Raw genomic sequence first — 16,927 nt, 5'->3', positions numbered from 1 at the left:
GTAAAATTTGAAGTGTTCCGGAAGAAGAGGGAAGGGGTGAGATTTAATACATTACATCATATTTAGTTTGAATCTAACAATATTTTTATACTAAACACTGAAAATTGGGGAGATAATTTACACCAGCATTTGGTTAGATTATAGAACACCACAAATTTTACACTAATATTTCTAATTTAAATGTATGAAAATCAAAAATAATGAAACAAGGCTTTATTTGGGATCTTTGCATATCACATTCGATGTGATGATATGCTGGTATTTTGTTAACAAGTCTTTCTTTGGGACTATAACAGTTTTTTGCATTTGCAAATCTCACAGTCCAATGTATACAAATCAGAAGTGAAATTTGCAAATCGAAAGCAGTTTGCAAACGTTTCAAAATGAAGCCCATTGTGCTTTCTAAGGATACATTCAATTTAACACTGTACCTGTTTCATTGTAAACTGTTCCCACATCCAATTGAAAGGATCCAATTAGTGTCCCACGGATCAACTTGGAATGCAAGACCTGCATGTTTACACCAGAGTTTAGATTAATAAATAATGGATACAACACAAATTACAGTCAAATTCACGTAGAATGATAAATGACCATCAATCCCTTTCCTTACACAGATTATACAAAATGTACATTATGGATTTCATGCCACCCATTCTTTCTCCTGGGTGAAAGTCCTATATAAATATTTTTTGTTTTCCAAAGCTAAGCTGCAGAATGTATGTTTCAAAAAATGATTTTTAGAAACGATTCTCTTCTTAAATAATAATGAAAATCAAAATAACGAGTTGCACAACTTTATTTGGCTGTTTACAAAATTGTGTTTAATGAGTGCATAATTGATATGAATACTCACTGAAAGTTTAATAATTCTGTCAAACATTATCTCCGGTGGGCCGATATAATCAAACACAAAGTACTGTGGAAACAAAACACATTGAATACAGTAAGTATTTAAAGCAGCTATGCAGTACAGCCAATTACATACCAAGATGTGTCTGCTGGCTTTGCTACAGATAATTGTGGTGATGTTAAAGGGGTTAGACTGATGCCTTTCTTTCATAATCCTGGGTAACTAGTGGAGCTGCAAATCAAATTGAAAGGCACCTAACATTCCACACACTTGTCTAGGCTCACAGAAGGTAATTTGCATAAATAAATGCTATTGAGAGCTCCTTACAAGATCTTGCCTTCTTCCATTGATTCCACATTTTCCTCCCTAATTTGGTTTCATCTGAAAATGGTATTACTTTGCACTGAGTCCAGAAATCAAGTTCATTACAATTTTTAAAGGACAGGAAGGGTTTCAGCACAAACTCCTGAGGCACCCATTCAATATCCCATCTCCCCCCACCACCCTCCACCCCATATTTGAACTAGCTCCACTTATGGAAATTTAGATATACTACCTCATGTACTTTACTCATTGTCTTCTTCTCTTAGCCAGATACACATCCACATTTATATTTTACCCTTAATGCCCAATGACATTGGTTTGTAAAGGAATCTCTTCTGAGGTACTTTGTCAAAAACCTCATGGAACTTTTAGGTATACTACCTTATATGCTTTCCCATGGGATGTCATCTTCTCAAAAATGTCCATGGGATTGGTCAGACATCTATTTTCAATAACACCAAAAAACTCCAAAGACCCTGGACAGATGCCCTCAACATTCTCCCCTTAATACGGGTCTGATTCATCATGTAGACAACAGAGGCAGTGCTTACTGAAGTGAAAGGTCTAGTTCAATACCTTACCTCATTGTAAAAGGGTGAATTTGTTCCCTCTTTAACTGTTGTCTGCTTCTTTTCATCACCAACCTCAATTATTACTGTGGGGTCAATATTTTCCCCAACCAACTGGCGAGCTTCAGTGATGGTTATCGCAATCTGATAGATACAGGAAACAAGTATTGAGGGTTTGTGATTACATTTCAAACTTTACATGATGATTAATCATTCAAAAGATGCAGAAATCGATCAAAATGTCTTCTCACCTGAAAATGATGGGTCTTGCTATCAGTGGGATGTATTCTGGAAACTGGTTTTGATCTAGAATCACAGGACATTACAGAATGTTACAGCATAACCCATTTGGACTCTTGTCTTTTTCTCCATGTTTGCCAATCTATTTCCTCTCTTCTGCTCCTCTGCTCTCCTCTTTAAGCATTTATCCAATTCCCTTTTCAAAGAATGCATAGACTCTTAATTTGTGGCAGCAAATTCCACATTGTAACTACCATCTCTTAAAGAATTTATTTGCAACCTGCTTGCCGACCAGTGGAAATATTACTAAAAGGTAGACAATTGTTGTTGTTATTTACCCTTTCGTAACCCTTTATAATTTTTTGAAAACCTCTATTAGGAAAGATCTTAACCCAGCTCCAGTGGTAAAACCCTAAATTCTAAAGTCTCTCTTCATAGCTGGAACATCTAATCACTGTTATATCCTAGAGGTGCACTCATCTTATAGCTGTTGTATTCCTTTCATACTCTGTCTATAATGGGGTGCCCAAAACTACACACATTTCTCCAACTATGATCTAACAAAGGACTTGTACAAGTTTAACCTTTGTAACTATTCTAAGGTTTCTTTGTTGCTCTACTCCATTTAAAATGTTATTATTTAAGAGACATATTTTTTCTGTCAATAATACTACGGTTTTAGCATTGGACTGCATTTGTCATGTATCTGCCCATCTTGCTAAACTGTTCATGTCCGGCTGCAGTCTTTCACAATCCTGTTACAGTTTGACATACTTCTAATTTAAGGTCATCTGGAAATGTTGATGTTGTTCCTTCAATTCCTATTTCCAGATTTCTTCTGTATATAGTAAATAGAGGTTTCCCCAACACAGACCCTGTTTGACATCACTCACTATGACTTTCCAGTCTGGGAAATTCCCTTTTACCTATATTCTTTACTTTCTGTCCTCCAACCATCTCTCAACTCATGTGGTGAAATTCCGCTTAATTCTATGTATTATAATCTTTGCTATAAGTGATCCCTTACAAATATTTTTTGAGAATCAATTCATCACAGTTACCTTACCTATCGATTCTGTTATTCAGATTTATTAAAGAATGGCAAATTTTCTCCACTTAAAATCAGATACTGCAGTAACTCAGCCAATAATAGAGGCTGCCGTCAAGTCGATAAAATTATAGTTCAAAGACGGAGGCCATAATCCTATAAGCAGCCCCTAGGGAACGGACCATTTGGCCATAGAGTGTGAGGGTAGATTTGAAAACAATCAATAATTATCGACTGAAATCTCACAATTTCATAAAAAAATGCATTACCATGTCATTATTGTTCATAGGTTAGATTTGCTTTATCATTTAAAATGTTATCAGACTACCACCACCAAGCTATACTGGGGACTGGTTTTACATGTCAGGATCACCTACCTTTTGCTACTCTTTTTATTCAATAAAATTTCATCCTCATAATTGTCATAGGCATCTTGACCAGTGATTTCAGAACCATCCAGCATATCATCAGAATCATCAAGATCACCTGGAAAAAATCACAGACTAGGATTGAACCATTCATTGGATGAATTGGATGGCTGTCTGTGGGACCTGCTCCCATTTTAGCCTGCAAACACAATCTAAACTGCACTTGACAGCAACTACCCATAAACTGTTCGAGGCATTTCAATGTTATGGACACCATATGAAATGCAAGGAATATTTTGTTAATTAATCTTCAAATTGTTTACCTTGACTAATGCTGCAAATTCCAAATAGGATACATAACATCCTAGACTGGTGGTATAAATTGCACTTGAACTAAAAGTGAGTTTGTCCCAGTATCCTTTCTGATAATCCCCCAGATACATTGGATGTTCATTTCATGGCTGTTTGTGGGACTGCTCTCACTTTAGCCTGCAAACACAAACTAAACTGTTTTAATAATAATAATAATAATAATCCTTGCATTTGATATAGCGCTTTTCACGTCGGGAGGACATCCCAAAGCGCTTCACAGAACACACTGTAAAGTGAATTGACTGTATATTTGTGGGCGAACGCGGCAGCCAATTGCGCACAGCAATGTCCCACAAACAGTCGTAGATTGAAAAATGACCAATTTAATTATTGTTTTGGGTTTTTTGGAGGGATTATTATTAAATGAAGAAGTTACAGTGCAGATTCACTGGGATGATACAGGTATGATAATTCCCATAAGTATGATTAGAGGTTGATTAAATTGGAGATAGTTCCGCTGGAACAGAGGAGATTGACAGGGAACCTGATTGAGGTGCTTGATAAAGTAAATAGTGAAAATCTATTTCCTTAAGCAATTGATGACAAGAGGTACAATCAGAATTGTTAGCTGAAAGGAGCAAATTAAAAGAAATTTCTTCACTCAAAGGGCTGTTGATTGTGGGGAAACCCTATGATGTAGTATATCTCGACTTCCAAAAGGTACTTATAAAGTACCACATGAAAGCCTCTTACACAGACTGGTCACTGGGTATCAAGGCAAGACATAGATTTGATTCAGAATTAGTCGATGGAAAGGAAACAGAAGATATTTGTTAGGAGAGTTAGGTCAAAATGGGGAAAGGAACTAAGCAATGGTTCAGGGCACTGTATTGGAACCTCTCCTATTCCTTGGATTCGCAGACCCAGTGTAAAATATTTAAATTTGCAGATGACACCATTTTTGGGGGAACTGAGTACTGGCAAATGAAGTTTAATGCAGATAAATTCAAGGTACTACATATAGGATCCAAGAATAGGAAACACAAGTGCTCTGTGGATGGGATTGAACTTTGGGAAGTGGGAAGCTGAAAGAGATCTAGTGGCCTCAGTTGACTCATCCATCGCTCACTATGTCAAAACAATGTAAGGCAGCAATAAACAAGAAAAATAGGATAATCAGCTACATTGCTAAACCAGTTGAGTTTAGATTCCCAGACAACAACAACAACAACAACAAAATTACATTTGTATAGCGCCTTTCTCGTAGGGAGGAAGTCCCAAGACGCTGGAATGAACTATGAGCCAACGATTAGACAAACTAGGGCTCTTCAGTGTTGAGAGAAGATGACTCATAGGGGACCTCATAGAGGGGTACAAAATGTAAAACACAACTTGATGCAGTGATGGGGGATGCTAGGGTGGGATGTTCTAGAGGGATGAGATTGGATGGACTGAAGGATCTTCTTTATCCAGACCAATCTTGTGTCTTATAAATAACAAATTATAAATAACATATGGCCCAGACACAGTGGGATAAAGGGTTTCCTTCTGAAGTTTTCCCCTTAAATGCTGGACAAACTAGCATCGCTCTAAGGCCAATTTACCATCAGGTATTCTTTAGCCATAGAAAATTAGGCACTTAAGTTTGTGACATCTAGGGCTTTGCACCTTTGGCACAGTTGTGAACTGTTTACGTATGGTGGAGGATTGCCACTTGATTTACAATAGGAATCATGTTAGAACACTGGCTCTAGAATTCTCTTACCCATTGCCACATCAAACACTGAAGATGAGATACCCCTCTCTCCCCCCAATTCTAAACCAATGATTCAGAACTCCACCCATATGTCTCATCTCATAGTGTGCTATTTATATTGCTTATCACCTGCCATGTGATATTTATTTTCAAGGCCTTACCCAGTGCACCTTTGTTTGCTATGATTAAACCTTTCTCCTTTTTCTTTTTCTTCAGTTTAATGCCAGCGAATACACCTTTTCTGAAGGAAAAAGCAAAATTCATGAACAATCGGGAAGCCGAGACAATCCTGAGCCACATAATACACATAGGGAATAATGTTAATGGATTAACATTCCTACAAACAAACCCCAGATATTGTATTCAAAAGTGATTATAATTGATACTCTGTTTAGCAGAAAAAACTGTTGCCTGCGATCAGCTCTAGATGTAGTTCTGTCCTTCACATTTGAAGTAATCTGGAAGTCTATAATACAACATTTACAATTCAGAAGACACTGAAATTGCACTTTCTTTTTTCCACAACAGAGGTCTTTTTCTTTACAAATCACGAATAGCCCCACATCCACAGATAAATGGTTGGAAAGCAGAATGCCATAATGGATTTTGCCAGCATTTGGGGTGGGGAGTTAGTCACGGTAATAGTTTTAGTGAATTTGTTACATGAATTACACAATTTCGGGTACAGAACAGTAATGATAAACAGTGCATTGACTTCCAGTTGCAAATGCTGCATTTTTGACTCTCTGAGACAGTTTAGATTCTCTCATTAATATAGTTCCCAAATGTTGTACGTAATAGAGGTGCATCTTAGATCTAAAATTACATTGAATTACATAGAACAAAAACTGTCCATTTGGCTTGGTATTTATATTCCACTTAAGCCTCCACCCCTCTTAATTTGTCCATTTCCATACCTCTCTATTCCCTTCTCCTTTGTATGCTCTTAAATATGTTGATGTTTTATGCTTCAATCACAGCTTCTGACCATTAATCCCCTTATTGCTTCTCCCGTTGTGGCTAAATACATTGACTTTTAGCAACATGCACTTAAAATGGCATTCCATCAACAATAACAGCTTGTTAGAATACGTTAGAATATACAGCACAGAAATAGGACATTCGGCCCAACTGGTCTATGCCAGTGATTATGCTCCACATGAACCTCCTATTCTGCCCTTCCTCAACTAAGCCTTCAAGCATAACCTTCTATTCCTTTCTCCCTTGTGTACCTATCTAGCTTCCCCTTAAATACATCTATGCTATTTGCTTCAACAATTTCTTCTAACTTCCCTATTCTTGCCCACAAATATACAGTCTATTCACTTTACAGTATATTCTGTGAAGCGCTTTGGGACGTCTAGAAGACGTGAAAAGCGCTATATCAAATGCAAGGATTATTATTATTATTTGATCTATTTGTGACTATTTCATGTTGATGACTATTTTATATTGTTGTTGCATATAGTGCTCCTCACACAGGACGGACAGGTGGAGAGGTGGTAGCATAAAGAAATCCGAAAACGTGTGTTAGGATCTTGAAATTAATTTGTTCGTCAGTAAATTTATCTACAAGGGGAAAATGACCCCTTTGCTCCATGTTACCAAATTGAGGAGAATTGCACTTAGCAACTAATTTGTTACAAAAAGCAAATGGAGCAAAATTTTCTAAAGCAGTATCACTTTCTGAGTAAGTTTCCACAATTCTCACACTTATTAGATCAAAAGCTCCAATAAATTCACCCAAATCCTCTTTCATTTTGAATAAAGTATATTTTATTAACTCTCAGTACTTACTTCGATGGTGCATCTGGCTCCATTGCGTTGCACAAATTTGCTTATTTTCCTTGAGCTACCTCTGTTTTTAGAAATTTGATAACACTTTTCAATGGACTCAAGCAGTAGTGAGTTGCATTCTACCCTTGGCTCCCAACAAGTTATTCCAGTCTGTTATGTTCATGTAACTATAACCACATCCTTCGTGTTTGTTTACTGATTATTTTTCAGATTTTCACAATGGATATTGGAGGGAGTTTCAGTTTTCTTGATAATTGGTTCACATCATGTGCAAATAATCAGAAAGTAATAGGTAGATGAGACTAACACACAACTGTGTGATAGGTTGGAGTGGAATACAGTAATAGTTTTTTGTCTGCTATAATTGGTTTTTGCAAGACAAATATTGGATCTAACCATTCAAGATCAGCCATTCTTGTTAGTTTTATGCATATTCTAATTACCTACTACCTATCAAATGGTTCACAGGGTAGAGCAGGGGAGGGTGTATGGGAAAGTAGTAAGTATACACACTGTCGTACACTGGCTTAGTGTATTAGGGCAGGTTATTGCTGTGAGCAGAATTTGCTGGGATGTGAAGGTCCTTATTGTCCTATTGAAGCTGTTTGTAGGAAGAAGATATCAGGGACAGAAAGTACTGAATCATGTTTAATCAGGTTAAAGTGAAAAAGCTTAGTCTGCCTTCTAATTGAAGTATTGTACAGCACATTCTGTATTTGGATTGGAATGTATCACACTGGTATTTAGGAACGTAGAAACAGGCGGATGCCAATCAACATATCAAAGCCTAAGATGGAGCTTACCCATCCACTAGAGCTAACATGTGGGAAATATCCAAAAAGCTTCAAAGAGATTAACAGTCCAGGGAGAAATTGGCCCCATTTAAGAATAAATATCTGCCCAAATGTTTAATTTATTTATGTTGTAAGAAGATCAATCTCTTTTGTAGCAGACAGGAAAAGTGAAAAGTTTGGCTCGGAGATTTAATTTGAAAATTATGAACTTCAAATGTTTACAGATTCTGCTACCATATGCCAGTTTGTACAGTTTGTACGCAAATACACAGCTTTTGTATTTGCATACAAATATGCAAATACAGTTTTTTGCATATCTATTTGCAAATAAACTAACCTTTGCCTGCAAATACACAATCACTGCACTTTACAGTAAACGGAAAAGGAGACCCTTCTTTTTCGACCATGCCTTCAGCCACTTTCCTACCTCTTTGCTCTCTCTCATCCCAACCCTGCGCCCCACCCCCACACCCACACTCGGGTCCTGATCCCTGACTGTTCAGCGCCTTGGGACGTCTTTCTGATGTGAAAGGCGTTTTACAAATGTAATTTTCTTGTTGTTGTTGTTGTAAACCCTGTGAAGCACTTTGAGATGTCCTCCCAACATCAGAGGTGCCCTATCAAATGCAAGGATTATTATTATTATTAGGTTTATTTTATCAGAAGTTCTACTGAAACTCATAACTGCAACTCTGCAAAATTACAGCTATGGATGGACATACAGCTGCAACAATATTCTCAGTGTTCTTTACAGATCAGTGGTAAACAGCAATTAGCTTCCAAAACCTGGAGTGCTTATTTAAATTAATCAAATTTGGCGGTTCGTAAAGAAGTGGAGAGCTGGAGTTATTTAAAGCAAATTTCATCACTCACTATAATGAAGGTTATGACTCAAGCAGATTGTTGATAAATGACAATGTAATACAGTATTTGGAAAGTCACCAAATGTTCTCTTATTGCTATACAAGATCAAATGGCCTTCAACTGAACCCATTTGCAATAACACTTAAAACAGAGTAACTCCTCAATGGTCCAACCAACTCTGAGAACTGGCAATGTGGAAGGCAGCTAGGGTGGGCAAGGGAACAAAGACACCTGAAGACAAAACCACATGGCTGGCCAGGCAGATTGGTGTCGTATAGAACTGGTGGGATTGTGAGATTCTTACCCTGGTATCTCTGCTGGAGTAAAAGATTAATGGTGAGTAAGCTTAATATCAGGTGTGGTACCCCCTTTCCCATTTTGTCAGACTTGTTTAATATCCTGGCAATATCCACGAACTGGGGTAATGAAACATTTAGTCAAAGTGGTTACTATTGCCATGGCAGCGAAACCAAGCTAGACTTGGAGATGGAGATATATCTTCAATCCTGCAAAAATATGCTCAACCAGACGATTGGTGCAGGCTGTACAAGTACCATTCTGTGTGGTACCTTTAAATAACTGAACCACAAAGCAAAATATACGGTAAGGTGAAAAATGTAGTTTCAGAACAGATTTAATAATTTCTAATCTATTATTGAATCTTTTAGGAAATATTATACTTTTCATCTATTCTTGAAGCTAACATTCCTCCTGCCATCGATTCACTGGGCCTAAAGATTTCATTACTGCCTTTGTTACTTTTGATCCCTGAGTTTTAATGCTCCTTGCTTAGTTAGCTCCATCGGTATCCAATAAAATCGTGCTTGGATTCTGACTCTGACAACACATATCTATCGGGAATCCAAGGCATCATCATGGAAATCGTGGAACTGATCAGTGTGCTGAAGTCGGGGAGGCTTAGCTCCACTGCTTATCTTTAGGAGTACATAGAAAAACTGATGTTAATAATAATCCTTGCATTTGATATCGCGCCTTATCATGTCGTTGAGACATCTCAAAGCGCTTCACAGAATATACTGTAAAGTGAATTGACTATATTTTGTGGGCGAAATGTGGCAGCCAATTGCACACAGCAATGACCCACAAACAGTTATGGATTAAGTGACCAAATTCTTCTTATTAATCTTTTTTAAAGATTTATTAGCTCCGGAAAGCGATCCGCTAATCAACTAACAACTGGGTTTCTACTTACTGCTAGGTAAACAGAGGCATGTGGAGTAAGGAGGTTTTGTCCTGCCTGAGAATCGAACCCAAGTCCTCTCACTTGGGAGGAGATTGCTGTAACCAATATACTAAAACAGTGTGGTCCAACTGGCAGCCCATGGACCGATTTCATCCACCCCATCCCTCCCTCCATTTCATCTGGTCCACCCGCTCCCTCCATAAACCATAAATATTATGTTATGTTTCTGGAAAGGAAACACACAAATATGGCTTACTCGGCCCACCGACATCTCTCAAATAGAGCATCCGGCCCTCAGCAGGCAAAAGGAGGGACAGCCCTGCCCTATAGAACTCCAGAATGTTTAATAGCAAAATATGATAACAGGTTCATTAATTATCAAATCTGTTATGAATCATAACATGTTCGCCTGTATACCCATCCCGCAGGATTTTCCCTTGTTTCTGCCCAACTTTACTGTATAAGATTTGTTGAGCCATTTTGAATTCCAGTTCAAACAGTTATTTTTATAATCCTGCCTACAGCTATGGATATGTACGCACATAATCATTTACACAGCTAAACTCACTTAACATCTGCTTTCTTACCGTCCCTTAGCAAACATGTGCCCAAGGACACACAAGTTACACCAAGTTACTGAATGCCTCATCTTGTATGACAGTGTTTATGTAAACAACATACTGTGTCTCACGAATGATAGCATTCAGCAACATGATCTCTATTTTAAATCCCAAGAGAAAGAAATCTTCCCCTGTTGTCCTCTGTTCACTGAAGGAAAAATAAAGTGTAAGATAGAGACTCTATATTTGATATAGTAGAATCATCAGTGAGACCAATTTTGAACTTGAAATGACCTCAATTCATCGGTTTGGTTGAATTTGCAGATTACCTACATTTATTCCAAGTCAGGGAATTTGTGTTCAACTAACCACATGCCTTTCAATAGAAAAGAGGTGGATTCATAAACACATACTGAACGCCTCTGTACATGTATCACACTGCTGTGACAAGCAAATATGGTTCCCAAATCCAAGAAAGATGATAGAGCCATGTCTAGAAATCACAGATTGATCCCAATATTGATCAATATTGATTAATCTGTTATGGCTTATGGGGCCTATCCTTATCTCAATAATTGAAAACTAATGGAATCAATCATTAATGCCAAATAGAAGATTATTAAATGGTAGCCAGCACACCTTCAGAACCTTGTAAAACGAAATGGCATATACAGGTATATTAATAATAATCCTTGCATTATTAATTGCTTAATAGGATTAATTCAACCTAGAATAATACTTTCAGATATGACAATGCAGTGGGACAAAGGTTGTCAAAAATGTTTGGATCTACAACTCTTATTTGTTTAATATTCACTAGCTTCCCCTGGGGCATGAGAATGGAAGCTGCTGATATTGTTTGCCAAGCTCTGATGGAATTGCTGCTGTAAGTATCAATGGCTTTTAAGCTTTTCCATCATTCACCAATTTCCTGCAATTTCTAGAACTACAAATCTCGGGGTATTTGTTTAACGAATTAAACACACTTTCTTACTTTCACTAATAAGGAAATATGAACAAACCGTCACAATACACTTTATCAGTATTAATCTTCTCCTGCTAATATCTTTTTACAACTCTCAAAAATCTATTTTATTATGATTCTATAAAAAACATTGCCAATTCACTTCTTACACCAATATTTTTTCTGTAGAATACGACAATTGTTAAAAACTACACAATGGAACTGTAAAATCTTCTGAATATATTGTTTCCAAATATTCATAGAAGTAATTTCAAAGATTTATGCAATAATTCTGACTTCTATTTGCAGCACAAACTCCTTACCTTATTTAAGATGATCACCACCGGTATACAGTAAACTCCTGATAACTCTACCCCGGTTAAACTTGTTACTACCACTTAAGTCTTAAGGCTGTATATGTTTATGTATTTATACATATGCCGAACTCACCACTCCAGACAACTCATCACGGAGCCCTTTTCTCATGGAATGATGAGTGTTCAGGAGTTTACTGTATTTATCAACATCATAACATTATAAAACATAACATTTAACAAATACAGTGCAGCACTTTATAGGATCAAAAACATTTGGTTTAAAAGCAATTCTATTAACCACAGAATGTTTTTAAAAAAACAAGATTACTTGGTTTTGGTGGGTTTGTCCATTGTGCTTTTCTCAGGTGATGTCCTATCTGTGTGAAGATTGATGAACTACCTTTGCCTATAGTTACTCACTTCTACTTATTTAATTACTTATGACTCTCAGCGTTAGTGATTAACTTGGTTGCAATTACATTAGATGAGGGAGTGTTTATTTGCTGAGTTTAGTTTCTTTTTTAATATTAACATGATATTCTACAGAAGGTGATTATAAATGGATAATTGGTCCCTTTAAAATATAGATTTATGTCAACATATATTTAAATCAGGCTTTTAAGCTTGGGTACTGCTGAATCCTAATTTGATTTGTAGAGCACAGATCCCTGAAATTCTCTCTGCTTTCAAAACCTGTCCACAAACCTATCTCTTTCACTAACTTTGGCCACCCCTCTCCTGTAACAACCCCCGACCCGAATATCCCACCCTGCTCAAACTCCCATCCTGTCACTGTAAAGTGCTTTGAGATGTTCTTGTGCATGAAAGGTTCTGTATGAGTGCAAGGTTTTGTTTGCACATACTACAATAAATTCAAAGGAATCAAAAAAAATGTGGTCACTCAATCCACGACAGTTTGTGGGAAACTGCTATGTGCAATTGGCTGCTGGGATTCTCCCACAAAATACACAGTCAATCCATTTTACAATGTATTCTGTGCAGTGGTTTGAGACATCTTAACGACATGATAAAGTGCTATATTAAATGCAAGTATTATTATTATTATAACCGCAAGGTCGTTTGCAAAATATTGAAGCTATCTACGGATCAAAGTCAGACTTGAATGTAATTTTGTTGATGTTGTTGAAAAGTATACTACTGCCTGCCTTTGTCTTTTCATAATACATTGTTGATATATATACAATCTTTTGGCTTCATGTTTTGCCTACAAAAACATAGTTACTACGTTATACAATAAAATCCTGTGAAGGCACTTTGAGACAACAACAACTGCATTCATATACACCCTTCACTAGGGGTAGCATCCCAGAGTGCTTAAATTATGTAAGAAGGCATTATATCACATGCAAGGATTGTAAATATTATTAATATTATTATCATGTTTGTTTATCCACCATACATGTTCTTTTTCTAACAGGGTCTCCACCCAACAAGACAACACAATGTCAGATGCAAAGCAATAAAACCATGCAGAACAACATAGTTTTAAAGAGGTTTCTGTCAAACACTTGACACTTGGAACCATAGAGAAACGATAGAAAACATTCAAAAGTTATAATATTAGACCACGGTTTTAATCTAATTGAGTATTTTGATATAGTTTATGAAAAATAAAACAGTAGCATTTAAATTGGAGAATGGGGTTGCAGATGAAAAACAGATGTTGTGATCACAATCAACATTTTTATTTGGGGCTGTTTCTTGGCTAAGAAAAATCTAACCAAAGGTCAGAAACCAAAACAACAGCTGCAATATATCCTTTTCTGGCGTTTAATATCTCAATATATTTGTAACAAATTTGATAGCAAAACCGCATAGAGAATCTGGCTCTTCATACAATTCCCTTGTCACGTAATGTTATTGCTACAGAACAAATCAAGACTGCGGTGAACCTGATCCCACAAAGTATTGAGAAACATACAGCAGGTCTCTCTTGTGAAAGTAGCAGAACACAAGACTGTCTTTGGAGGATGTGATGTTGTAAGTCAGTGAATCAGATTATTAGCAAACGTGTCTTGTAGAATGTGAGCAAGTTCAGATCATGAGACGGACAAGTCAACATCTCAAAATGTTTCACAGAGCTGGCTGGAAGCCCAAGCTGGTATGAAGAGTAGAGGAAGGAGTTCGAGAAATCTGACCAAAACCACTGTTGAAATGAAAGCTGTGCTTACTCTCCTCCACAGCACTCTCTCCACCACACTCAATGCCCTTGCCCCCCTCACCTCACGAACTGCCTCCTATTCCCGATCCTCACCCTGGTTCATCAGCCACTTAAGGGCCAGGTGCGGGCAGCCGTTCGAACGCACTTGGTTCAAATCCGGCCTAATGGTCCACCTCCACATCTGGGTGGATCTCATCAAAATCTACCGCTCCGCTCTCGCCTCGGCAAAATCGTCCCTCTATTCCAGGTTAATCCTGGAGGCGAAGGGCAACCCCAGGCTCCTGTTCTCCACCACCAACCGGCTCCTCCATCCTCCCCGACACGCCTCGCAGATTCGTTCCTCTGACTCTCACTGCGAGAAAATGCTGGACTTTCTCAAGTCCAAAATCAAGGGAATCCACAGCTGCCACTTCCCTCCCAACTTCCACCCCCTCCCTACCCCTACCCCACACAATTACCCATCCGACAACTAACCCATCCCTCCTTCCACACCTTTGAACCTGTCACCCCCTGATCCGTCTTCACCACCATAATCTCCATGAAGCCCACCACCTGCTCCCTCGACCCCATCCCCACCCCTCTCCTTAAATCCCAGCTCTACCTCCTTGCCTCACGACTTGCGGACATCATTAACCTCTCCCTGTCATCTGGCACTGCTCCTTCCCTGCTCAAAGCAGCCACCATCACCCCCACCCTGAAGAAATCTTCCCTCGACCCATCACAGCTATCTAGCTACCGGCCCATCGCAAATCTACCCTTTCTATCCAAGGTCCTTGAGAGAGCCGTTGCCTCCCAGATTCTCTCATTCCTCTCCCCTCATTTCCTCCATGAACCCCTCCAATCGTGTTTCCGTGCTGCCCACAGCACAGAAACTGCTCTGGTCAAGGTCACAAACAACATCCTGACCATGTGTGACCAGAGCTCCCTCTGCCTCCTCATCCTCCTCGACTTCTCCTCCGTCTTTGACACCGTGGACCACTCAATCCTCCTCCACCGCCTTTCCTCCCACCTCAACCTTCAAGGTTCTGTCCTTGACTGGTTCAGGTCCTACCTTTCACACCGCCTCCACTTCGTCGCGGCAAACGGCTTCTGCTCCAGCCCCCACACCATCTTGTGCAGCATTCCTCAGGGCTCTGTCCTCGGTCCCCTCCTCTTCACCCTCTACATGCTCCCCCTTGGTGACATCATCCGCAGACATGGGATAAATTTCCACAATATGCGGATGACACCCAACTCTATCTCTCTGCCTCCACCCTCAACCCCAGGACTACTGGTGTTCTGACTGACTGCCTGTCCGACATCAAGTCCTGGACAAGGGATAACTTTCTCCAACTCATCGTCAGCAAGACCGAGGCCTCCCTGATTGGCTCGCGCCAGCGTCTCCACACCTCAGGTGGTGGCAGAGTCAGCCTCCACAGCTGCACACTCAACCTCACTAAGCCAGTCAGGAACCTGGGTGTCCTGTTTGACCCTGAACTGTCCTTTCTCCACCACATCTGCGCCACGACCGGCACTGCCTACCAGCACCTCCGCAATACTACCAAACTCCGCCATTGCCTCACCCCTCAGGCTGCCGAAACCCTCACCCACGTATTCGTCACATCAAGGCTCGACTATGGGAACTCCTTCCTCATCGGCCTTCCCAACTCTTCCCTTCACAAACTGCAGATCATCCAAATCTCTGCAGCTCGTGTACTCTCGCGCACCAGGCTCCGTGACCCCATCACTCCCACCCTCGCCCGACTCCACTGGCTCCCCGTCCCCCAGAGGATGGAGTTCAAGATCCTCATTCTCATTTTTAAGGCCATCCATGGCCTTGCCCCCTCCTACCTCTCTGATCTGCTCACTCCCTCCGTTCATTGGGCTCTGGTCTGCTCCATTTCTCCCGCCCAACCCGCCCTACCATCAATAGCCGAGCTTTCAGCCTCTCTGCCCCCACACTCTGGAACTCCATCCCACAGTCCCTTCGCCTCGCTTCCTCCCTTCCCTCCTTCAAGACCGGTCTCAGGACCTTTCTCTTCGATCGTGCCTTTGGTCACCCTCCCACTTCTCTGCCTTCCCTGACCCCTACACCACTCCTCCCCCATACCCGGGCCCCGACACCTGACTGTTCAGCGCTTTGGGACGTACTCCCAACATCAAAGGCGCTCTATAAATTTAATTTTGTTGTTGTTGTTGAAAGGTCTTAAGGTGGACTTTAAAGGTGGTGAGGAAAGGGCAAAGCAGAGAGACGCTGGAATGGAGTTCTACGGTGCAGGGGTAGAATGGCTGAAAGTTCACCAATCGACAGTGGTGTGGATCAGGTGGGGGACGAGAAGCAGTGCAGGGTGGCCAGGGTGGGAGGGTTGCAGAGGTAGGGTGGGGCAAGCCTGTGAGAGTATTTAAATGCAAGGACAAAGATCTTCAATTCAATCCACTGCGTGATGGGGAGCCAGTGGGGCTGAGCGAAGGTGAGGTGATAGATTTGCAGAGCCTGGTATGGTTGAGGACATGCGCTGCAGATGTCTGGAGCTTATGCAGGGAAGAGCTGGGGAGACCAGTGTCCAGGGTGTTCAGCGTCATACATCATCACAACTAGCCAGTGACAGGGTGTAAAGGGCATTCATTCCAACTCTCAGTCCAGAACTTCCTTCTTGCTGGGAATAGAGTAAAAGTCAAAGCAGGAAATCCTGATCTGTGGTTTACCAACTCCTGTTCACTCGCTTCCAACTGTGGTTGAATTTGCACAACGGTGATTGTTTTATTGAATAACACGTCAGTGATGACCAGGACTGG

The 16,927-nt window shown here is 39.9% G+C and overlaps 1 protein-coding gene across 1 annotated transcript in view; it reads right to left on the bottom strand.

The window, feature by feature from the left end:
* fer1l6 (fer-1 like family member 6) overlaps positions 1–12,372 on the bottom strand; it is a 65,774-nt gene extending 53,402 nt beyond the window's left edge. The window contains exons 1-8 of the mRNA XM_042346997.1: positions 12,299–12,372; positions 5,604–5,711; positions 3,726–3,736; positions 3,412–3,520; positions 1,998–2,052; positions 1,759–1,890; positions 857–919; positions 432–510 (exon numbers count right to left, since the gene is read on the bottom strand). Of these exons, the coding sequence (XP_042202931.1) occupies positions 432–510; positions 857–919; positions 1,759–1,890; positions 1,998–2,052; positions 3,412–3,520; positions 3,726–3,736; positions 5,604–5,711; positions 12,299–12,321 (580 nt within the window). The 5' untranslated portion in view covers positions 12,322–12,372. The remainder of the gene's footprint in view (positions 1–431; positions 511–856; positions 920–1,758; positions 1,891–1,997; positions 2,053–3,411; positions 3,521–3,725; positions 3,737–5,603; positions 5,712–12,298) is intronic.
* Positions 12,373–16,927: the final 4,555 nt, after the last annotated feature.

The sequence above is a fragment of the Callorhinchus milii genome, unplaced genomic scaffold, assembly GCF_018977255.1.
Source record: "Callorhinchus milii isolate IMCB2004 unplaced genomic scaffold, IMCB_Cmil_1.0 Scaffold2, whole genome shotgun sequence".
NCBI lineage: Eukaryota > Metazoa > Chordata > Chondrichthyes > Chimaeriformes > Callorhinchidae > Callorhinchus > Callorhinchus milii.
The sequence above is the reverse complement of the archived record's forward strand: the minus strand, read 5'-3'. Positions and strand labels throughout refer to the sequence as shown.